Source organism: Oratosquilla oratoria, chromosome 15, assembly GCF_046742065.1.
Source record: "Oratosquilla oratoria isolate Oo_2021 chromosome 15, ASM4674206v1, whole genome shotgun sequence".
In the NCBI taxonomy this organism is placed as follows: domain Eukaryota; kingdom Metazoa; phylum Arthropoda; class Malacostraca; order Stomatopoda; family Squillidae; genus Oratosquilla; species Oratosquilla oratoria.
The window spans coordinates 38,565,023-38,591,050 of record NC_134791.1 but is presented as its reverse complement, the minus strand read 5'-3'; the positions used below and the strand labels follow the sequence as shown (position 1 = coordinate 38,591,050).

Genomic DNA, 26,028 nt, shown 5'->3' with positions numbered 1-26,028 from the left:
TGATGATGATGATGATGATGATGATGATGATGATGGAGTGGATGATGAGGATGATGAGTGGATGATGAGTGGATGATGATGATGATGAGTGGATGATGATTATTATTACTAATTCTTATTACTAATTACTATTACTAATTATTATTATTATTATTAATTATTATTATTGATTATTATTATTATTACTATTATTATTATTATTATTATTATTATTATTATTATTATTATTATTATTGGGGGTTGTTGTTATGTACATGTTAAGTGTTGTGATTGTGGATTTGCTACCAGTTCAAATTTGTACTGATTGGGTTTCAGTGGTGTTGTCTGTGGGAAGTATTTAGTGGTACTTGTGTCCACAAAGCAGAAAGATTGGTGGATCAGGGTGACAAGTCCACCACTTTGCTATCAGTCCAGTCTTATCTGATAGTGGTGAAATTATGAAATGAGGATGCTTTTTATGAGTGTTGTAGTTTTGTTTCTTGTGTGATGGCTATGTGTATGTTGTGTTGTTTGAGGAAGTGTTCAAGTTAATGTTTTTTGTGCTGATATCAATGTTATATTGTAATCAGTTGATGTGTGTTCTTTGCATGTTGTAGGTTGCTGTATGGGGTTGGGGTACAGGTGGGGGAGAATTAGGATCAGGATCAGAAGGAAGAAGAGGAGTGGTTGGGGAAGAAGGTGGGGGAAAGGGGATGGGGGTAAGGATGCAGGCAGGAACATAATGCTATAATGTCATCCATGTTTTTGGGCAGAGACAAGGAAACAGTCTGACAGCAATGTTCCTACTAAGCAGCAGTCTTCAGGGTCCAAACTGCTCAGCCCTAATAGGGGAGGGGACTAGAAAAGGTGCTTTGTCTGGCTGTCTATGAAGGGTCTGTGGGGAAGTCTTTCTTATGTTGAATGATGCATCAGTCATCAGAGTTTGGGATGAAATGGCTTATCTGTGCAAAATGATCTATAAGTGTGTTTGCTTGTTGTCTGAGGGTAAGTTGACTGTTGTTGTGGTTATTTCTATTTATTACATGCTATTTATTACATTGCTATATTATTACATGTGAGAGCATGTTGTATTACTGTTGGATAGTGTAATACTGTTGAATGTCTTGTACAGTTTTCTGGTGTTTGTTTTGTGATTGTATTGACAAATGTTTATCAATTTATTATTTTTTGTTCATCTATTTTGTTGTCTATCTCAGTGTTTAGTACTTGTATTTGGTGTGTTATGTTCTGAGGAATAGGTGTGAGGCTATTGTCTTTAAGTATATTGTGTTGTCTGATGAGGCCTTGGATTTCTGTTGCCTCTGAGGATGTATTTTTTGTCTGCATTTTATATAATTGTATTGACACCATGACGTGGTGGACAGGTTTGAGAATCTTAATGACTACAAAAGCTATGTCAATAGAGAGGAAATCTCTGCAGGCTCACCCATATCGAACAGGTTTTGTAAGAGAGATCAGACAAAGAACAGCTCACATGAACAGTCGCAGGACCCACTACATACTGGCACGTCCCTGATGGCGAACAGGGAAACTCCTCATAGATATATGGGGTACCGTCATAATGATGGCATGGACCATTGGGCACCCTATGGATATAGGGATTCACCAAATATGAATAAGGTGACACCAGAGAAATATCTCACCAGAAACCAGTTGGCACGGAGGTGAGATTACTGCCAACCCCCCTTCATAGCCAATATGAACAGCACAACCAAAACAAAACTGGGCGTTCCTGTTGGATCATCATCTCCTAAAGGTCCAACTGCATTGCCTCGTATGCGTACAGTACAGGTAGTGTGCCACCGAATGTAAGTACTGTCCAAGCAGATCCAAGTCTTGGACATTAAACAACATGAAGAAAATGAGGATCTATACTTACAATGTAAAAAGTCTCTCAGAAGATCACAGGCTGGAGAGTTTAATGGAAGAACTAGCCAACATCAAGTGGGACATTGTAGGACTGAGCAAAGTCCGAAGAGCGGAAGTAAAGCTGATACAATTACAAGATGGTCACCATCTGTTCTACTATAGAGGTAAGGACAAAGAAAGATCTAGTGGAGTAGGATTCTTGATAAACCGAAAGGTTGCTGGTAACGTAGTCAAATTCAGTAGTTTGTCAGACAGGGTAACTTGGATTGTGATTAGGCTGTGTAAAAGGTACACTCTAAAAATAGTTCAGGTTTATGCACCAACTTCACAGAGTTCAGACAAAGAAATTGAGTCATTCTATGATGATTTAAGTCAGGTAAAGGATCAAGAAAAAAGTAAGTACATGTTGGTAATAGGCAACTTTAATGCTAAAGTGGGGAAGAAGATGGGCATTGGTAAGTTTGGAGTAGATGAAAGAAATGACAGAGGTGAGATGTTACAAAGGATTACAAAGGCGGAGCATGCCGACAGGAGACCTTTTGATCCATATCTAGGTCGGATGAAAAAAAAAAAAAAAAAAATCATATTAATAATAAAATAATAAATAAAAAACTATAATAATGTAAATAACAAATAAAATACATAAATAAATGCATAGGTATAGTTAAAATAATAAACAAACAGGTAAATAGTAAATAATAAATTAACATATAACTAATAATAAATGAAAATCAGAGACAAATGATAACAAAACAAAAACAAATAATATAAGATAAATTATAATCATTACAGCATCTTACTTAAGTATTTATCTAAATGATTCTTAAAGCTTCGAACTGAACTACATTGCACTACCTGTGCAGGAAGTTTATTCCATTCATTAACTACACGGTTGGCAAAGTTAGTTAATTTTGCAGAGAACTACAACATGAGGATAATGAAAACATAGAGAAGTCCAAATGGAACAACAAAGAATGAAATAGACTTCATATTAGGAGATGAGAGCAAAAAGCGGTGATAAATAAAGTCAACATAGGTAGTGACCATAGAATGGTAGATTGCACAGCTAAATTCAATTTCAGAGCCGAGAGAAATAAACTAATTTTAAGAAAGAAAATAAGCCTTGCAAAGGTTAAGGATAATAATAAGAAATTTCAGTTAGAAATTAAAAATAGATTCGAAGCTCTTAGAACTAATGAGGACACCATGGAAGATATTAATCTGAATTTAGTGAATACCATTAGAGAATCGGCAGAGAAAGCAGGAAGTACAAAAAACATTAGAGAAAACAAATACTCCCAAGCTACAAATGACCTAATTATAAGAAGGACCATGCAGATTAACCACTTCCATACGGTGACGCCTACGTAGGCGGCATGAGGAGCAAGTGGATACGCGATGATGCCGAATCCGTCATCTTGATTATATTTATTGTAGTCGTACCTGCGTGACCTCCATACTCTCTAAACTGGCTTTATCATATTTTCTATGGATATCAAAATTCACGGGTGAAAGAGAACAAGCGATTGAGCAGTGACTTTATTTTTCATAATGCGAGTATTATGATGCAACATCGCACGTCTGGCAGCTAATGCTGCCAGACGTGCAATGTGGCCCGTATTGAAGGGGTTAAAAGCAGGAGGGATGAAATAGAAAGAGTAGAACTAAACAAGCTTATCAACAAAAGGCAGATGTTAGAGAAAAGAAAGAGAAACATGGATGAAATAGAGGAATCTATTCAGAAGGGTAAAAGTATTAAAGTGACCGAGCACAAACATGCTTTAGGAAGACAGCAAATGATATGTCTGAGAGATAGAAATGGAGAAATAATTAAATGTAGAGACAAAATGGTAAAAAGAGTAGAAGAATTTTACCAAGAGCTTTTCTCGTCAAAGACTGTAGTTGAATCAGTAAATTCAAGTGTAGACGTTAATAGTGTACCAGAGATTACAAAGGAAAGAGTAGAATTTGCTCTAAAAACTATGAAATGAGGAAAAGCACCTGGGGAAGATGGTATATCAATAGATCTGTTGAAAGACGCAGGGAAATTACTTCATATTAAATTAGCTGAGTTGTACACACAGTGCTTACGTCAAGAAAGCGTTCCTGATGCGTGGTGCAATGCTATAGTGGTTTTGCTTCATAAAAAGGGAGACCAGAAGGAGCTTAGTAACTATTGATTAGCTTGCTATCATATGTATATAAAGTATTCTCCAAGATCCTTACAAATAGACTAAGTCAAGTTTTAGATGGAAACCAACCGAGAGAACAGGCAGGCTTTAGGAGCGGATATTCAACTCTAGACCATTTGCAGGCAATAAACCAAATAATCAAGAAAACGACAGAATACAATATACCTCTGTGTTTAGCTTTTGTAGATTACGAGAAGGCCTTTGACTCGGTAGAACAAATAGCAATACTAAACTCGCTACACAAGCAGGGTACAAACGAACAGATCGTAAAAGTTTTAGAAAAGATTTATGCGAAAGGTACCACTACAAATTGACAACATAAAGATACAGAAAGATCAAGATCGAGAAAGGAGTACGGCAAGGTGATACAATTTCACCGAAACTATTTACAGCTTGCTTGGAAGATATTTTCAGAAGATTGAGTTGGGAAAAGAAAGGTTTAAAGATTAATGGCGAATATTTGAACCACCTAAGGTTTGCGGATGACATTATTCTTATTTCAGAAAGAGCAGAGGACCTGCAAGATATGCTGAGTGATCTAAACAAGGAAAGTGTCAAAGTAGGTTTAAAAATGAATAAAAGTAAAACCAAAGTAATGTTCAATACGAAAGTTCAAAGTAGGGAGATTGTAATTGATGACGAGTCTTGAAGAAGTTGAAGAGTATAATTATTTAGGCCAGATGGTGAAAGTGACGAAAAATCATGATAATGAAATAAAAAGACGCATTACAATTGGTTGGAAAGTGTTTGGTAAGTATAATAAGATCCTGAGAGGCTCTTTACCTTTATGTTTGAAACGTAAAGTTTACAATCAATGCATTCTACCAGCAATAATCTACGGGTGTGAGACTTGGAAACTAACGAAGGCAATGGAAACAAAACTAAGGACAGCACAAAGGAGAATGAAAAGATCAATGATGGGAATAATGCTGAGAGACCAAAAGAGAACAAGTTGGGTGAGAGAGCAGAATAGAGTGAAAGATATTGTGGAAGCAGTAAAAGAGAGAACGTGGAATTGGGCAGGTAAGTTAGTGCGAACGACTGATGAGCGATGGAGCAAGTGTGTTACTGAGTCGATGCTGCAAGATGGGAAGCATGGAAGAGGGAAACCAGACAGAAGGTGGAAAGATGAGATTGAGAAATTTGCAGGAGTGACATGGCAGAGGATGGCACAGTCGTGTGAATCATGGAATGCTATGAAGGAGGCCTTTGTTCAGCAGTGGACTTAGGATGGCTGATTTGACTGTATTGAAGGTGTACACAGCAGCATCTATGTCTGTGATTGGTGTATTATTCTGTGTCTCAAATTGTTCTGTCTCTTCAGTTTGCTCTCTTGTAATAGGTGTATATGTGTCTGTGGCTAATTGGGGCATATCATGTTTTGGAAGGTGGTAGGATCTGAGAGCTCCAACCACTTTCCATGAAGTTGTTGGGGTTTGACTGGGGGAACAGATGATGTCAGAAGAGGATATGATATAGAGGGCTTGATGGAGGATAGTGCGTGATTATGAGTGTTGTTCATGATGGTCAGGTAGTCAAGCTGTGTCTGCAGATCAAACTCTCTGTCTGTGTCAGGGTTGTTGATATTCCAGGTTGGCAAATGGGTGGGGAGCTGGTGCATGCCTTGGCTTAAGGGGGAAGAGGCCCTTGCCAGGCATGACAGTGGGTAACCAAAAAATAAAAAAAAATCTACATTGGCCAGGGGTCCAGGGGGCCGTGGGCCTAGGTTGATTCCCTGGGCTGAATCGCTAGTAAACAAATACATGCAAGCTGTTCCGTTGATGTTGCTATTGATATAATTCGGCCAAAATAAAACCTACCCCAGTCATAACCTTGCTATACATACAAGTGCACACCACACCATGCAATGCTACACAAAACGAATCACTTGCAGGCCAGCACAAAATAAACCACTTACACACAGGTACAGCTGACATACGAATCACCCAAAACTTCACATTAACCAAAAATTATTTGACCACAACAAAATATATATTTTCTTTAACAGGATCATTTATTACAATTGGGAATTAATGACAAAACATTTAGATCATTGTCAGGAAAAGAAAAAAATTGAAATTCAGATTTAAATTGGAAGAATATCATGCCTGCCTTGCTTTAAAGATGTTTGTGGGTGTGGGTGTTATGTGTTGGTTAAGCTCCAACTCTTTGTGTACTGGTTTGTGTTGATAAGTATTGTACATGTTAAGTGGTTCAGAGCATGTGGAGCAAGTATAAAAGCTTGGATTGGCTTCCATGTTGCTGGTTAACAGAAGAGGAAAGGGCTGGTGCCAGTGTACAACTTCCTTATGTGAAAAAGAAAAAATAGGATAGGAATGTTGTGTGGGAGTGTGCACAGAGTGACTCTCTGGCCCTGTTCATACACCAGGTGCTGGCACCTTGGGGCCACACCTACTTGAGGAGGTGGGGGTGTTGTGTCCTTCCTGGGGGTGGCATCTTCCTTGCAGGGTGGATCATTGTTGGAAATAGATCAGTAGTGTGTTTCCAGCTGTATAATGACATTTTTTGAAAAAGAAAGAGAAGGAGAAACAGAGATAGAGAGAAGGAGGACAAGGAGGAGGAGGAGGAAAATGAAGAAGAATGAAGGGAGGGTCCTCTTTACTTGCAATTTGGAAAATATTTCAATTAAATATTTTTTCCATAACATGAACACTTTACTCTTCCTTTATGACAAGTCATTTGTATTTTATTCATAGTAGAAGCAAAGGGAAGAGGGTTTTGACACAATCTTAGATAATTAGAGCATGATAATTTTCATATATCTCAGCTGCCTTGTGTTTTGGAAAGAAATTAAGAGAGGAAGAGGAGGCGAATCAAGTAGGGAAGAAAAGGTAAAAGGTACAGATGGAGAGTTGATAATGGAAGAGATGGCAGTGAGGGGAAGATGGGCAGAATATTTTAGGGAGTTGCTGAATGTGAAGGAGGATAGGGAAGGAAAGATAGTTGCAGTGGGAAATGCGAAGAAAATGAGAGTGATGAGTGAGGAGAATGGAGGAGAAATAAGGAAGGATGAGGTGAAGGCAGCTGTAAAGATGATGAAAGCAGGTAAGGCACCTGGTCTGGATGGATGTCATGCAGAATGTCTGAAAAAGGGAGGTGCAGTGATGGTGGACTGGTTGGTGAGGTTATTTAATGTTTGCTGGAGAGAGGGTAGAGTACCGGAGGACTGGAGTAGTGCCTGTATAGTTCCTCTTTACAAGGGAAAAGGGGACAAGTGTGAATGTAGTAATTTCAGAGGGATTAGCCTGTTGAGTGTAGTAGGGAAGGCTTATGGGAGGATCTTAATTGAGAGGATTAGGAGAGGAACAGAGGGAGTAATTGGTGAGGAACAGTGTGGATTTAGGACGGGTAGAGGTTGTGTAGATCAGATCTTTGTGGTAAGACAGATATGTGAGAAAGCTATAGGAAAGGGGAAGGATGTTTTTTGGGCTTTCATGGATCTGGAAAAGGCTTATGATAGGGTAGACAGAAAGGCACTGTGGGAGGTTATGCAGATTTATGGGATAGGAGGAAAGCTTTTGGGAGCTGTCAAGAGTTTTTATGAGAGTAGTAGAGCATGTGTTAGGATTAGAAATGGAGAGAGTGAGTGGTTTGAAGTAAAGGTGGGACTTCGTCAAGGATGCGTTATGTCGCCCTGGCTGTTCAACTTATACATGGATGGGGTGGTGCGAGAGGTGAATGCTAGGGTAGTGAGTCAGGGATTGGAGATGGTTAAAGAAAATGGAGAAAAGTGGGAGGTGAGCCTGCTGTTGTTTGCGGACGACACTGCGCTTGTGGCAGGGTCAGAGGAGGGATTGAGGAAGCTGGTGGCAGAGTTTGGGAGAGTATGTGATAGAAGAAAGCTAAAGATAAATGTGGGTAAAAGTAAGGTGATGAGATGTACAAGGGGTGAAAGTGGCAGTAGACTGGAAGTGAACATTAAGGGAGAGCGACTGGAGGAAGTGGATAGTTTTAGATACTTGGGTGCAAGTGTAGCAGGAAAAGGTGGAATGAAGGTGGAGGTAGAATGTAGATTGAGAGAAGCGAGTAAATGCCTTGGTGGTTTAAAGAGTGTAATGAGGAATAGACATTTGGGAATGGATGCGAAGAGGAGACTGTATGAAGGAGTGATTGTGCCAACAGCACTGTATAGGGCAGAAACGTGGAACATAAGATAAGAAGAGAGAAGGAGTTTGAATGTGTTTGAGATGAGGTGTCTGAGAAGTATGGTGGGGGTTACTAGGCTAGATAGAATGAGAAATGAGGAGGTGAGGAGGAGAACAGGGGTGAAAAAGGATTTGGGAGATAGGGTTGATGAAAGAATATTAGGATGGTTTGGACACATGGAAAGAATGAGTGAAGAAAGACTAGTAAAAGAGGTATGGAAGGCAGATGTGGAGGGAGTGAATATGAGGGGACGTCCTAGGATGAGGTGGATGGATGGGGTGAAGGGGGCTTTGGGGAAGAGGGGAATGTCTGTTGAGGAAGGAAGGGAGAGGACGGAAGACAGAGGTGAGTGGAGAATGGTTGTATATGGATGTTGTTGTGACTGCATGAGGAGGAATGGGCGGGGAAGTGGGGGGTGGGGTAGTATGTGTGAGTAAATTTTGACGCAGCCCGAAGGGATTTCTCCCCGTCCTCGCCTTATATGCAAAGGGGGACGGAGAGGGGGGGTCGCCGATTAAATGAAGCGGCCTCGCTGTGGATGTACTGTGTCTTGCGACACTGCTTCTGACCCAGGGCGGTGGGCAGGGTGCAGGGATGACCCGTCATCCAGGAGGTGCTCAGATGAGAGGAAGGGTGGGAGGGGTGTGGAGTGTATTTAGGGATGAAATGGGTGGGAGTGTTTTTATGCCTTTCCCTTTTTGGCTACCTCCCTTGGAAGGGGGAAAAAGCCTTGTGTGCATACTTGAGATGGTCTGATCTGCAGGCAAGACTGTCTGGGAGGCAAGATGGCCAGCCAAGATGGATAAACACTTAAGTGGGTCAGAGGTATTTTATTGAATTATTATTATGTACCCTGTCTGGGGTATTGGATGCATGTTATTGTGGGGTTAAAAGCTGCTCAGTAGTAATGGGTTAAGGATTGGAGGCGGTTAAAGAGAATGGAGAAAAATGGGAGCTAGCCAGTTGCTGTTTGCTGATGATGCTGCACTTGTGGCAGGATCACAGGAGGGATTGAAGAAGTTAGTGACAGAGTTGAGGAAGGTGTGTGAAAGAAGGAAGTTGAAGATAAATGTGGGTAAATGTAAGGTGGTGAGATGTGCAAGGGGAAAATGTGGCAGCAAATTGGAACCGAGTATTATTAATACTCAGGGAGAGAGACTGGAGGAAGTGGATAGCTTTAGATACTTAGGTGCAAATGTGGTGGGAAGTGGAGGAGTAGAGGTGGATGCAGAATGTAGATTGAGAGAAGCAAGTAAATGCCTTAGAGGATTAAAAGGTTTAATGAGAAATAGACATTTGGGAATGGATGCTAGGAGATTGTATGAAGGGGTGATTGTTCTAACAGCACTGTGTGGGGCGGAAGCATGGAACATGGGAGGGGAGGAGAGGAGTTTGAATGTGAGATAGAGTGAGAAATGAGGTGGTGAGATGGAGAGTCGGGGTAGAAAGGGAGTTGGGAGATGGGGTTTATGAGGGTGTTGGGATGGTTTGGACACAAAGAAAGAATGAGTGAAGAAAGATTGGTAGGGGAGGTGTGGAGGGTGTTGGTGTGAACATGAGGAGGCGACCAAGGATGAGATGGATGGATGGAGTAAAAGGGGCATTGGGAAAGTGGGGGAATGTTTCTTGAGGAAGGAAGGGAGAAGACAGAAGGTGGGGGCGAGTGGAGAATTGTTGTGTATGATGTTGAGATCCATGAAAGGGAGTGGGTAGGGGATGGAGTGTGTTTGAATGATATTTTCAATGCAGCCTGAAGGGATTTCTCCCTGTCTTCTCTTTTTTCTGCTAGAGGTGATGGAGAGGGGGGTCACTGATTAAGTGGAGCGGCCTTGCTGTGGATGTGCTGCATCTAGCTGCATTGCCTCTGACCCAGAGCAGTGGGTGAGATGCAGGGATGTCCCATCATCCACAAAGAGCCAAGATAGGAGGAGGGATGGGTTGAATGTGAGAGGAGTGTGTGGGGATGGAATGGGGAATGAATTTTATTCCTTTGTTTTTTTGGCTACCTCCCTTATACACACATACCAAAGGTTTTCCCCCCTTACAAAGGTTACAAAGGAGGTAGCCAAAAAACAAAGGCATAAAAGTCCACTCTCCCCCATTCTGTCCCCACACACTCCACTCCCATGCACCCCACTCCTTCCCTCTTATCTTGGCACCTCCTGGATGACGGGTCATCTCTGCATCTCGTCCACTGCCCTGGGTTGGAAGCAGTGTCGCAAGACACAGCACATCCACAGCAAGGCCACTTCATTAAATCAGCAACCCCACCCTCTCTTTCTCCTCATGCAGAAAAAGAGAAGATGGGAGAAATCCCTTCGGGCTGCATCAATTTTGTTTTTCAAACAAACTACCTCACCCTCCATCCCCCACCCACTCCTTTTCATCCATCACAGCATCATCCATACAAAACCATTCTACATTCACATCTATCTTCTGTCTTCTCCCATCCTTCCTCAACAGACATTCCCCACTATCCCAATGCCCCTTTTACCCCATTCATCCATCTCATCCTTGGTCACCCCCTCATGTTCACTCATACCACTGCCTTCCACACCTTTACTATCTTTCTTCACTCATTCTTTCCATGTGTCCAAACCATCCCAATACTCTTTCATCAACCCTACCTCCAATTTCCCTTTCCACCCCTGTTCTTCTCACCCCCTCATTTGTCACTCTATCCAGCCTATTAACCCAAAAGTGCTAGAAAATTTGTGGTAAACTTGTACCTATATTTTCTCAACAACAATTTTAGTCATCATTCCTGATATCAGCACTATATGTAATTTACCTTCAACTTTGAGAAGAGATGTTGTTATTGTTATTCCCTAAGCTGTCTGGCTGAACAGTCCCATCTCCCTGAGGAACACCATGGCTGAAACAGGGTTTTTCCACGAATCCTTTATAGTGTATATTGTGTTGTTGGCATGCACAACTGTGTACAATGTAGTCTTCCAAAATGTGTTGTATCATAAGGGCAGTTATCATCAATGCTGTCATCCAGCTTCTCCTGGTAGCTTAGAAGGGCTGGATGGTGGCTGCATTGCAGTCAGACCAGGTGGACTTTCCTTTTAGGGAAGAGATGATTCAGAGGGATAGACATCAGGGTGTCTGGCATGCAGGAATGTTGTCTTTCAGTTTGTTGGAGCAGTGAGTCTGATGGCTGTGGAAGAAGAGTATTTGTGTGTGGTATAGGTATTTGGGTGTCATTTTGATGTTTCTTGGTGTGTGTGGGTGTTCTGCTACATTGTGTAGTGGGTGTGCCGTGTTTGTGGAGGCTGCAGAAGCGTTTGTGTGCTTCTCATGTCAAGGTAATCTTCAACTTTGAGGACTTTTTGTTTCATGGTGTACATGGTCAGTAGGTGTTGTATTTGTACAGCTTGTAATTGTCTTCAGGGCTTTATTTTGTATGGTCTGAAGGGTGTTGTGGTGTGTCTTAGTGAGATTAAGGGACCATGCAAGGCTTTCATAATTCATCAGTGAGTGTATGCATTGTTTGTATACAGCAGTATTGGTTTCTTTGTTTTGTCAAATAGTTCCTGCAATTGATTTAAGTAGGTTGGATCTAGGTAAACATTTAGTCCTTATGTTTGTGATGTGTTCTTCAAATGATATGGGTGTATCATATGTTAAACCAAGAATCTTGGTTGTGGGTGTGTGTGGTGTGACAGTGTTGTTGATATAAAGGCATTGTATCCATTTGTGTTCTGCTGTCCAATTGGTGAGAAGCATAGCTGTAGATTTGGTTGAGGGTATTTTTAGTCTATTTGTAGTGAACCAAGTATTGAATGTATTTAGGTATGGTTGTAGTATTTCTGTAGCTTTGTCTGCATTATGGTGTGTGCATGTAATTGTTATGTCATCTGCTTAAGAAGAGATTTGTATTTCTGAGGTATTGGGTATGGGTATATTGTGCATGCAGAGCTTAAAGAGAGTGGGTAGATAGAACTGAACCCTGTGGTACTCCATTCTTAAAGTTTCTGGTGTGCGATGATTGGACATTATATGATACATAGGTATTTCTACCAACCAGATAATTTGCCAGCCATCTTTTCCTATTATTGTGCATGTATTATATATTTTGTTTGTGAGATTGTGACAAGGGATGGCATCAACAGCTTAACTGATGTCTAGTGTTATGAGAAGTGTTCTGTTTGGGGGCCTATCTGAATTGATGCCATCAAAAACTCTTTGTGTGAGCTTTATTAGAAGAGTGTTTGTGGAATGTAGTGGTCTAAAACCATCCTGGTCTTGGTGTCCTGGTGTGGCAGCATCTTCATTGTGGAACCATCCCCCAAACCCAAGAGTTGAGGGCCAACCAACCACAGCATACCCCTCCCACCACCTCTTATGCAGGTGGCACTGATCCCTGGGAGTAGCTTCAGTTACCTGGATGAGTACCACAACTTTGAGAACAGTTAACAAACCTACTTCAGAGAAAATCATTACTTACTTTGCTCTTTGCATAAAATCTGTATACTGCCGCAGATCTCTTGGTCGTTTGCTTTCTTTGTGTGGAATTGATCCATTTGAATAGCTTCCCTGCTGTGATCTAACTATTCGCATGAATTCCTGTGTTCGGTCCCTTGCTGCCATGCTGTCCTCAAAAGTAACAGAGTTTAAAGATCCAAAATTGCTATAGCTTTCACTCTTGACCCAACAAGTCCCACTACTGTTAGGAATTTCCTTTGAATTTTCTGAAATGAGACCGACTAAATTTGGTTCTGATCTATATCCACCACTTGTATTACACAAACCTCCCTGATCACTGTCCATCACAAAATCTCCTTGTATCACTGAATTCTGAAGTCCATGATGAACATTGTATTGGCCACTGTGACTCAAGGGGTTCAGCAGAACTTGTTGATAGTGTGGAAAGGCACTTGGATGACTTGAGGCACTGGTCAGGCTTGGGTATGGGAAGGATGCTCTTTCACTGCTTGAAGGAGCGACTGTATCCGTTTTCTTATAGAAGGCGACGTTAGCTGGATTTGGTGAGGTGGATAGTGGTGACCAAGGTAAGTAGTTTCCTACTGCATTCACAACCTGATGGAGAATATCAAAGGTATTTGTATATTATTCACTTATTACTCAATAAAGCAGTCATTGCCTCGAGTTTCACCAAATAAAAATCCTGCAGCCCTACAGTGGCTGGCAATGGCCCACAGAACCTCCCACAGATCTCTCTGGGAAAAAAATTTGAACTGTTGTTGTTGTTTCCTAGTCTGTCAGGTCGAGCAATCCGGTCTCCCTGAGGAATACCATGACTGGAACGGTGTTTTCCCACAAATCCCTTACTAATTATATATTGTGTTGGTATGCATGATCGTGTACAATGCAGTCTTCCATAATGTCTTGTCAGAGGTGGGTACCATTAACCAAAATGTTAACTTTGTTAATTCGTTAACCAAAAAGTTAACTTCATTAATCATTAATTCAAGAAAAACTTAAAAGAAGTTACTGTTAATCTGTCATGCCACTAGCAGTAGCCATGATGCTAAAAGACTCCCCAATGGTTTGCTGGCATGCTTTCTTGGGAGACGAGGGTGAAAATGAGCTTAACGAAGGGCAGCTACTCAAAAGGAAGCCTAAGCCTAATTTTCCTGCAAAAAGAACCTGTCTTCACCCTCTCCTCAAACTGTACAAACTTGGCACTGTGGTTCTCTTCATGTGCTGTTTAACCCCTACCATACGGTGATGCCTATGTAGGCGTCATGAGGAGCAAGTGGGTACGCGAGGATGCCGATGTCGGCGTCTTGATTATATTTATTGTAGTCATACGTGCGTGACCCCCATACTCTCTAAACTGGCTTCATCATATTTTCTATGGTTATCAAAATTCACAGGTGAAAGAGAGAACGAGCAATACAGGTCCTGGAACTGCAACGTCTACGTCGTGGGACCACCCCCCAACCCCAAGAGTTTGGGGCCAATCAGCAGCAACCACCCCTGGCCATCAGCTCTACGCAGATGGCACCGATCCCCAAGGAGGAGCTACGCCTACCTGGGGGAGTACCACAATCCTTTTTTCCAACATACAATGTTACGTTTTTTCTGCACTGAGGGGTGATTTTCCGGCGATCACCCCTCTTCTTCTACTTTTAGCCGTAGATGTAGAGAGCAATCCTGGGCCCACCACAAAATACACATGCCCAACAGACAGACAAAGGGCTCAGTTCAGTGCAATATGTGCAAAAACTGGGCCCACCTCACTTGTACAACACTTGCTGACACAAACCAATACACAAACACTTGGACATGTTCTACCTGCCCTCCAGTAACCCCACTCCCACCTCCCCAACTACAGCCAACACCCTTACCCACTCCCAATTTCCCTTTGCCCTTACCCCCGATTAGTACTCCCCTTCCTTTGTCCCCGATCTCTCCTTTCCCCCCCTCTGACCCAGATCCTACACCTTCCCCACTACCACCCCAACCTCAACCCCAAACGGCAACATACAACACATACAAAACACACAACATCAACATATTACAACACAACATTGACGGTATTAACACTAAAAAACATGAACTTGAACACTTTCTTAAACAACACAACATTCACATTGCGATTTTACAAGAAACAAAACTAAGACACTCACACAAAACACCATCATTTCATAATTACACCACCATCAGACAAGACCGGACTGACGGCAATGGCGGTGGACTCATCACCCTGATCCACCACTCCATCTGTTTTGTGGACACAAGTGCCACAACCAAAATTCTCCTCCCTACCACAGATAACACAACAGAAACCCAATCCATTCGAATCCGCACAGGCAACAATTCAACACTGACAATAGTTAACATGTACATTCCCCCCCAATCATCCCCCACAGTTCCAAACACCTTCAGAGCCTCAAACAGACAACAAGCAAACGCACTCATACGTCATTTTGCACAGACGAGCCATCTTACATCTCACCCTGACGACCGACGCACCATTCGACGTAAGAAAGACTTCCCCACAGACTCAGACTATACACCCTTCATAGACAGTCAGACAAAACTCATAATGCATAATCTCAAGCACTCATCTGCCTGTGGCCCTGATAATCTACCCTGAAACAGACAACAAGCAAACGCACTCATACGTCATTTTGCACAGACGAGCCATCTTACATCTCACCCTGACGACCGATGCACCATTCGACGTAAGAAAGACTTCCCCACAGATGGAGTGGTGGATCAGGGTGATGAGTCCACCGCCATTGCCGTCAGTCCGGTCTTGTCTGATGGTGGTGTAATTATGAAATGATGGTGTTTTGTGCGAGTGTCTTAGTTTTGTTTCTTGTAAAATCGCAATGTGTATGTTGTGTTGTTTAAGAAAGTGTTCAAGTTCATGTTTTTTAGTGTTAATACCGTCAATGTTGTGTTGTAATATGTTGATGTTGTGTGTTTTGTAAGTGTTGTATGTTGCCGTTTGGGGTTGAGGTTGGGGTGGTAGTGGGGAAGGTGTAGGATCTGGGCAAAACTTTATCAATACATACATACATACATACATATACCAAGGCTTTTTCCCCCTTCCAAGGGAGGTAGCCACAAAAGGAAAGGCATAAAAACACTCCCACCCATTTCATCCCTAAATACACTCCACACCCCTCCCACCCTTCCTCTCATCTGAGCACCTCCTGGATGACGGGTCATCCCTGAACCCTGCCCACCGCCCTGGGTCAGAAGCAGTGTCGCAAGACACAGTACATCCACAGCAAGGCCGCTTCATTTAATCGGCGACCCCCCCTCTCCGTCCCCCTTTGCATATAAGGAGAGGACGGGGAGAAATCCCTTCGGGCTGCGTCAAAATTTACTCACACATACTACCCCACCCCCCACCCCCCCGCCTATTCCTCCTCATGCAGTCACAACATCATCCATATACAACCATTCTCCACTCACCTCTGTCTTCCGTCCTCTCCCTTCCTTCCTCAACAGACATTCCCCTCTTCCCCAAAGCCCCCTTCACCCCATCCATCCACCTCATCCTAGGACGTCCCCTCATGTTCACTCCCTCCACATCTGCCTTCCATACCTCTTTTACTAGTCTTTCTTCACTCATTCTTTCCATGTGTCCAAACCATCCTAATATTCTTTCATCAACCCTCTCTCCCAAATCCTTTTTCACCCCTGTTCTCCTCCTCACCTCCTCATTTCTCATTCTATCTAGCCTAGTAACCCCCACCATACTTCTCAGACACCTCATCTCAAACACATTCAAACTCCTTCTCTCTTCTTCTCTTATGTTCCACGTTTCTGCCCCATACAGTGCTGTTGGCACAATCACTCCTTCATACAGTCTCCTCTTCGCATCCATTCCCAAATGTCTATTTCTCATTACACTCTTTAAACCACCAAGGCATTTACTCGCTTCTCTCAATCTACATTCTACCTCCACCTTCACTCCACCTTTTCCTGCTACACTTGCACCCAAGTATCTAAAACTATCCACTTCCTCCAGTCGCTCTCCCTTAATGTTCACTTCCAGTCTACTGCCACTTTCACCCCTTGTACATCTCATCACCTTACTTTTACTTGATCACAAAACAAACACCAGCAAATTGTACAAAACACTCAACAGCATCACACTATCCAACACTAACACTACACGCTCTCACGCAGCAATAATCACAACAACAGATAATCTACCCTCAAACAGACAACAAGCAAACGCACTCATACGTCATTTTGCACAGACGAGCCATCTTACATCTCACCCTGACGACCGACGCACCATTCGACGTAAGAAAGACTTCCCCACAGACTCAGACTATATACCCTTCATAGACAGTCAGACAAAACTCATAATGCATAATCTCAAGCACTCATCTGCCTGTGGCCCTGATAACATATGCAACATCCACCTAAAACACATTGGACCACAAGGCATACACGCACTCACAAACATTGCAAACTACAGCTATTCACACAACACTATACCCGACATCTGGAAGCATGGTAAAATAATCACCATTCCAAAACCGAACAAAGACCCAACAAACCCAACATCGCACCGCCCAATCACACTTCTCTGCACCCCCTCTAAAGTCATTGAACGCCTAATACTTAAACTTGTCACACCATATATTCCCCTTGCTGACTCACAACACGGTTTTAGGCCACTACACTCCACAAACACTCTTCTGACAAACCTCACACAAAGAATTTTAGATGGCATCAATTCAGATAGGCCCCACCACAGAACACTTCTTATAACATTGGACATTAGTAAAGCTTTTGATGCTATCCCCCGCCACAACCTAACAAATAAAATATATAACACAGACATGCACAATAACGCCAAAAGATGGCTGGCCAATTATCTGGCAGGCAGGAATGCTCATGTGTCATATAATGGCCAATCATCGCACATCAGAAACATTAAGAACGGAGTACCACAGGGCTCAGTTCTATCCCCCACATTATTTAATCTATACATGCATGACTTACCCACACCAGACACCTCAGAAATACAAATCTCTTCCTACGCAGATGACATAACAATCACATGCACACATCGTAACACAGACAAAGCTGCAGAAATAATCCAGCCTTACCTTGACACACTCAACACATGGTTCATCACAAACAGACTCAAAATAGCTCCAACCAAATCTACAGCAACATTTCTCACCAACTGGACAAAAGAACACAAATACATACCTCATCTCTACATCAACAACACTCTAATACCACACACAAACACACCGAAAATTCTTGGTGTAACATACGATACATCCATGTCTTTCAAACAACACCTCACAAACATAAAAAACAAATGCACACCTAGACTTAACGCACTTAAGTCAATCACTGGAACAACATTTGGACAAAACAAAGAAACTAATATAACAATATACAAACAATGCATACGCTCAGTGATGAATTATGCGAGTCCTGCATGGGCTCCTAATCTCAGTGAGACACACCACAACACCCTTCAAATCATACAAAACAAAGCCCTAAAAACAATTACAGGCTGCACAAATACAACACCTACAGACCATTTACACCATGAAACAAAAGTCCTCAAAGTCAAGGACCACCTCGACATGAGAGGCACACAAACACTTGCTGCAGCCACCACAAACACATCACACCCGCTACACTACATAGCAGAACACCCACACACACCAAGAAACATTAAAACTACACCCAAAGACCTTTATTATGCACAGATACTCTCTTCTCTTCCTCCACAACCACCAAATACCAGCCTCCGCAAACATATTCATAATCATATCACTCACCGCTCCATTAACACACTGAAAGACAACACACTGCTGCATGCCAGACCCCCTGATATCCACCCTTCTGAATCCTCTCTCCCACGAAAGGACAGAGTCCACTTGGCCAGACTGCGATGCGGTCACCACCCAGCACTTCTAAGCTACCAGAAGAGGCTGGACGACCGTGTTGTGAACAGCTGCCCAGGATGTAACACTTCACCCCATACCATACAACACATAATGGAAGACTGCATTATACACAATCATGCACGCAAACAACACAACATACACTCTATAAAGGATTTGTGGGAAAACCCAGTTTCGGCTGTGGCCTTCCTTGGGGAGACGGGACTGCTCGGACAGACAGTCTAGGGAACGACAACAACAACAACAACAACAACGAGCAATACAGGGGTTACTTTATTTTTTACAATGCGAGTATTATGGTGCAACATCGCATGTCTGGCAGCTAATACTGCCAGACGTGCGATGTGGCCCGTATTGAAGGGGTTAAGATCATTCAGACTTCACATCTGCCTCTTAATTAGAACAGACTTAGGTAGGAACACCTTGCACCTGAAAATTAACTTCTCTTCCTTGAGTTCAAAAAGAAGTAGTTCTCCAATTGAGTTTTGAACCTCTTGTTGCTGAAGTTGAGTAACACTGACATTTTCAATGGATTCAAACTAATTCTTGAGATGATATAATGAATGTCAGACTAGGGGTGATGTAACATATATACAGTACAACACTGTCTCAAGGCCCACAATTTCAAAGCACAACTTGGCCACTGGATCCAGAACAGAACATAGTTTTGTGCAAGAGCAAGGCCCAATCAGATTCTATCTTACATAAAACGTTTTGCCTTATGATGTTTTAACTCTTAACCAATCAGAGGATGCAATACAGTTTAAGGCTGATTTTACCTACATCTATAATGGCCCTTAGTGAACTAAATATAACCAGAGTATAGATATTCATTGAATTTCTTAGGTAGGCCTGATTATCTGACTGAAAATAGGTTATTTTCTGCCACACATACACCAAGACATTGGTCAGGGACTTAACATTCGTCTGCTCTTATAAGTGGCCACCAAAATCAAAACTTTTTAACACTTGATTTAATTTGATTTGCTAGGGTTCCTTGTATTGAGTTTCTTCTTTGTACTTTTCAACAACCATATGTATTAAGTGGGTGCATTTTCAGTTATATGTGGTAAAAGTCTACGAAACTTGCATTAAAGACTGAAACCATTACAATTCTAACCTTAGTAATGTTCAGTAGTTGTGGGATTTTTTTTAACTTGTGATATGTCATGTTAACATGTTGTGAATCTGTGCACAAAGAAAAAGGGTAATTCCATGTAGGCATTTTTTGTAAAAACAGTATTTTATTAATAAGCTGACACAACAGCTGACTGTTTTTAACTTTTCCTTTTCATTTCTTCTATCTGAAGTATACTAATATCTGTTGAGCCCTGAAAAATGTTAAATTGTGTAAATAAAACATGTTTTACAAGGCTTGGTAACATGCAAAAATGGCTGAAATTGAGGTATTACTGGACTACAAAAAAAAAAAAAAAAAATTAAAATCATATTGATTGTAAACCTTCGTGTTCTGGTTTGAATTTTATGTGTATCAAGATTTGCCATGAATATCTGTTGGAATTATTGTGTTTACTAATAGTGACCATTGCCCAGCTCTTACCCAAGTGGAATCAGACAGACTACATGCATTTCTTCATTTTTAATTTAAATGTGTCAAAGTAACAACATAAATCAGATAAGAAACTGGTCTCTGTCTGGAAAAAAAAATAAAAATAAAAAAAAAATAAAATAAAAAATACCCCAAGGCTAGAGACAGCAAAGGATTTGTATTTTCTTTTGCTCTGAAGTTTTCAGAGGAAAGGGAGCATATATGTGCACAAACACAAACTGCAATAAAACACAGATGCAGTCAGGCAAAACTCCCACTGGACCCATTTTATCATAACTACTGTATGTCTGAACTACTGTATGTCAGACCTACTGCATATACTGTTGGTAAGTTTATGTCTGCAAAAAGGAAATGTGTTAACAGACATTGCCAATTAAATGGAAGTTAATTAGTCCATTAATGATTTTCAAAGTTAACTTAAAAGTTAATCCATTAATGAAAATTTTAACTTTGTTAACTAGTGATTAATGGATTAACAGACTGGTGCCCAGCTGTGTGTGTTGTATAGTATAGGGTGAAGTGTTACATCCTAGATAGTTACCTATGAAGAGGTCATCCAGTCTCTTCTAGTAACTTAGAAGGGCTGGTTGTTGGCCACACTACTGCCTGGCCAGGTGGACTCTGTCCTCTCAGGAGAGAGAGGATTCAGAGGTATGGATATGAAGGGGTTTGTGTTGTATCAGGGTATGACCATTTCTATGTTACTGGGGTATTGGCTGCTTGTTATTGTGGCAAAGTAGCATGCAGTTGATACTTTAGGGTCTATATAGGGCGCCCCTACGGACCAGAGCCACACATCATTTTGTCTATGATAGAGGAAAACTCTTCATAGAGAAATGATGACACTTTTATACTACGACTGTTCCTCCGTTATGCTGTCCCCCAACCCCTTGCTGCTGTCCTGTACCATTTCTATGAGTATTCATTTTCTGCTGTGGGGGAATTCCCTGTGGTGGGGGAAAAGAATACTGCCACCAAGTATTTCCACTTGGATCGTAAGAGGCGAGAAGAAAGGGACGGGGAGTGGGACTAGGCATCCTTCTCCTTGTAGCCCCACAGGGGACATTCCTAAACGAAAAAGTAAAGGCATAACAGGGTCTGGGAGTTTTCCGACCAGCACCCTAGGTTTGGGTCTTTTAATGTGCATGGATGTGGTACAGATGAGAGTAAAAGGGTAGTATGTTTGTGAGAAGAAAGATGAATGTGTTGGCTTTGAGTGAAACTAAGCTGAAAGGGAAGGGTGAGTGTAAGTTTGGAAGTGTAAGTGAGAGGTTATCAGGAGTGAAGAGAGGGCGAGGGAGGGAAGGGGTGGCTATTCTAGTAAGTGAAGAGATAGGTAAACGTGTAGTGGAGGGGAAGGAGGTTTCCTCAAGGATAATGTGGATGAAGGTGAAACTGAGAAAGGAGATGTGGGTCTTTGTAAGTGCATATGGGCCTGGTAGTGAGAAGTGTGTAGAAGAAAGGGAGGCCTTTAGGATAGATTTAAATGAGTGCATAGAGGATTTAGGGAGAAATCTCAATGTAATAGTACTTGGAGACCTTAATGCTAGGGCAGGAAAGGGTCCAATTGATGGAGTCGTTGGGAAATGTGGAGTTCCAGGAAAGAATCCTAGTGGAGAGTTGATGGTGGAAATGTGTCTAGAGAGTTGATGATAGCAAATACAGTGTTTCGGAAGAAAGTCAAGCATAAATACACATGGGAGGGTGATGGATGGAAGGGTGGTAGATAGAGGGGTGGAGGGGTGTGGAGTGTATTCAGGGATGGAATGGGTGGGAATGATTTTATGCCTTTTCCTTTTTGGCTACCTCCCTTGTAAGGGGGAAAAAGCCTTGGTATATGTATGTGTGTATGGATCAAAGTCATAGGGAGAGGATAGCAGATGCCAGTTGTCAGCTTCCCATGTGTGAAAAAGTGCAAGAAACAACACAGCTGAAATTGATAGAGATCTTGGCTCCAATCTAGAGACTGAGTGCCAGACTCTAGGGCTGCACCTCCTGATAGAGGTGAGGGGATTGATTTTTGAAAATGGACAGCTTCCTTGTCTATCTTGGAGGGCAATCACATGCAGGTACCAATCAGTGGTCCCTATTTATAAACTTCATTGATAATTTGAAAATACAGACTAATTTTCCTTAACAAATTCCAATTTACATTACTTTCTTTTCTCTAGAACTTGATACTGCATCCCATGCATTCTATCAAGAACAGGTAGTCCTCTGACAAGATATCAGTCCTCTCTGCTTATTGCCTTCAAACCCTATCAACTTCCTCATTTCAAGTGGCTGGCAAACTCCACTCAACTGTTTATAGTAACTTTTCTGAAGCTGAATGATGATGATACCAATACTACTTATAATTAAGCACTGCATAAAATATGCACAGTGATGTTTGTTTTTTCTGAATCTGATCTATGAGGATATATTGTATACTACTAAATATATTTACTAAATACATTGAGAGTGGAGAATAGGTGGAGAAAGAGGAAAAGGGCGGAAGGTAGAGAGGTACTTAGAGTGAACTGCTTAAATGTGAAAGAAAAGGAGGAGTATAAGAAGAAGCTGAGAGAGGACTGGAGGATAGTGAAGGATAGAGTAGAACTAGGAATGGGGATGGTTCAAGGAGGGAGTCATAAGGTGTGCAAAGATGGTGTGTGGAACAAGGACAGGAGGAAATAGAAGGAAGGGTAGTGAGTGGTAGGATGAGGAAGCAAAGAAGGGTGTAGAAGAGAAGAAGCAGGCTTTCATAGATTGGTTACAAATTAGGGCAAGGGAATCATATGAGAGGTACAAAGTGAAGAGAAGTAAAGCATAACATTAAGGAGGCAAAGAGGAGAGCAGATGTGAAATGGGTAAGAATATGACAGAAAATTTTGAAAGTAATAAAAAGATGGTTTGGAAAAAAATTAAAAGAAGAGGAGGCAAATCAAGTAGAGAAGAAAAGGTAAAAGGTGCAGATGGAGAGATGAAAATAGAAGAGAAGGCAGTGAGAGGAAGGTGGGCAGAGTATTTTAGGGAGTTGCTAAATGTGAAGGAGGATAGGGAGGGAAAGGTAGTAGCAGTGGGAAGCGCTAAGAAAATGACAATGATGAGTGAGGAAAATGGAGGAGAAATAAGGAAAGATGAAGTGAAAGCAGTTGTTAAAATGATGAGAGCAGGTAAGGCACCTGGGTTGGATGGATGCCATGCAAAATGTCTGAAAAAAGGAGATACAGTTATGGTGGACTGGCTGGTGAAGTTATCTAATGTTTGTTTAAGGGAGGGCAGAGTGCTGGAAGACTAGAGGAGTGCCTGTATAGTTCCAATTTACAAGGGAAAGGGGGACAAGTGTGAGTGTAGTAGTTTCAGAGGGATTAGCTTGTTGAGTGTAATTAGGAAGGCTTATGGGTCTTGATTGAGAGGACTAGGAGAGGAACAGTGTGGTTTTAGGACAGGTAGGGGTTGTGTAGATCAGATTTTTGTGGTAAAACATATGTGAGAAAGCTATAGGATAAGGTAAGGATGTTTTTTAGGCTTTTATGGATTTGGAAAAGGCTTATGACAGGGTAGACAGGAAGGCACTGTGGGAGGTATTGCAGATATATGGGATAGGAGAAAAGCTGTAAAGAGCAGTCATGAGTTTTTATGAGAGTAGTAGAGCTTGTATTAGGATTAGAAATGGAGAGAGTGAATGGTTTGAGGTAAAGGTGGGACTTCGTCAGAGATGTGTTATGTTGCCCTGACTGTTCAACTTGTACATGGATGGGGTGGTGTGAGAAGTGAATGCAAGGGCAGTGGGTAGGGTGTTGAAGATGGTTAAAGAAAATGGAGAAAAGTGGGAGTTAAGCCAGCTGTTGTTTGCAAACGACACTGCATTTGTAACAGGATCGGAGGAGGAATTTAGGAAGTTAGTGACACAGTTTGGGAAGGTGTGTGAAAGAAGTTGAAGATAAATGTAGGCAAAAGTAAGGTGATTGGCAGCAGGCTGGAAGAGAGTATTAAGGAAGAGAAACTCGAGGAAGTGGATAGTTTTATATACTTGGGTGTGAATGTGGCACGAAAGGGAGGAGTGGGGGTGGAGGAAGAATGTAGATTGAAAGAAGCAAGTAAATGCCTTGGGGGATTAAAAATGGTAATGAGAAATCGACATTTGAGAATGGATGCTAAGAGGAGATTGTATGAAGGAGTGACTGTGCCGACAGTACTGTACGGGGCAGAAACATGTAACATATAAGAGGAAGAGAGGAGTTTAAATGTGTTTGAGATTAAATGCCTAAGAGGTATGATAGGTGTTACTAGGCTAGAGTGCGAAATGAGATGAGGAGGAGAACAGGGGTGGAAAGGGAGCTGGGAGATAGGGTTGATGAAAGAGTATTGGGATAGTTTGGACAAATGGAAAGAATGAGTGAAGAAAGATTAGTAAAAGAAGTGTACAAGGCAGAGGTGGAAGGAGTGAAAATGAGGGGGTGTCCTTGGATGAGATGGATGGGGCATTACAAATGGAAGGAATGTCTGTTGAGGAAGGACAGGAGAGGACAGAAGATAGGGGTGAATGGAGAAGGGTTGTGTATGGATGATGCTGTGATGCAAGAGGGGGAATGGGAGTGAGTTTTGGGGGTGAGGGAGTATGAGAAATAAATTGACGCAGACTGAAGGGATTTCTCCCTGTCTTCTCCTTTTCTGCATGAGGGGACAGAGAGAGGGGGGGGGGGGTCGCCAAATTAATGAAGCGGCCTTGCTGTGGATGTGCTGTGTCTTGCAACACTGCTTCTGACCCAGGGCAGTGGACAAGGTGCAGGGATGACCCATCATCCAGGAGGTGCTCAGATGAGAAGGAGGGTGGAGGGGTGTGGAGTGTATTCAGTGATGGAATGTGTGGAAATGATTTTATGCCTTTCCCTTTTTGGCTACCTTCCTTGTAAGGGGGAAAAAGCCTTGGTATATGTATGTACTGAAGACTAATGGACCTAGTGCAAGAAAGAAATGGATGGGCTGATTGTGCTTTCCACACTTGCGAAAAGCTTTTGACAAAGTACCACACAGAAAATTACTAAAAAAAAACTGGAACACATAGGAGGAATACAAGGGAACCTACTAAAATGGATGGAGGACATCCTGACTGGTAGAAAGATGAGAGTAGTGCTCAGAGAAAAATATTCAGATTGGAAAGAGGTGATCAGTGGAGTACCGCAAGGATCTGTATTGGCACCAATAATGTTTGCTATTTATGTGAATGACATGGATGAGGATGTGAAATGTTACACGAGCTTCTCTGCAGATGACGCCAAACTGTTAAGGAAAGTAGAAACTGATAAGGACTGTTAAACACTGCAGGAAGACCTGAATAAGGTATGGAACTGGAGTCAGAAATGGGAAGTGGACTTTAATTCAAAGAAGTGTAGCATAATGGAGAGATTGGCTAAACTGGAGTTACTGATGCTGGAGCAAAGAAGAAAAAGAGGTGACCTACTGACCATCTACAGAATCATGAAAGGCACAGAGATACTCGATAGAGAGGACTTACTAAACTGGGACAAGAGAACAAGAGGACATGGAAAGAAAATAAAAAAACATAGCTACAGAAGAGAACTGAAGAAAAACAGTTTTCCACAGAGTAGTGGACACTTGGAACAAACTGGATAATGTACAAAAACCATTCATGAGTTTAAAAGCAAACTAGACACTGCGAGATACAAAGGCGGGACACCACGAGCATAGCTCCCCTTTCCACAAAATACAACTAGGTAAATACACACACACACACACACATTAAATGTTGGTTCAACAAAAGATGCAGTGAGGCAAAAGACAGAAGGGACAAAGCTTGGAAAAAGTGGAGAAAAGACAAAAAACAAAGCAAATGGCAAATTTATGTTAA

At 41.9% G+C, this 26,028-nt stretch overlaps 1 protein-coding gene across 1 annotated transcript in view; it reads right to left on the bottom strand.

Annotated features, from left to right (window-relative positions):
- Positions 1–26,028, bottom strand: part of Syx5 (syntaxin 5) — a 103,286-nt gene that overhangs the window by 52,733 nt on the left and 24,525 nt on the right. Inside the window, exon 3 of the mRNA XM_076198817.1 lies at positions 12,682–13,274. Coding sequence (XP_076054932.1) covers positions 12,682–13,274 — 593 coding nt within the window. The remainder of the gene's footprint in view (positions 1–12,681; positions 13,275–26,028) is intronic.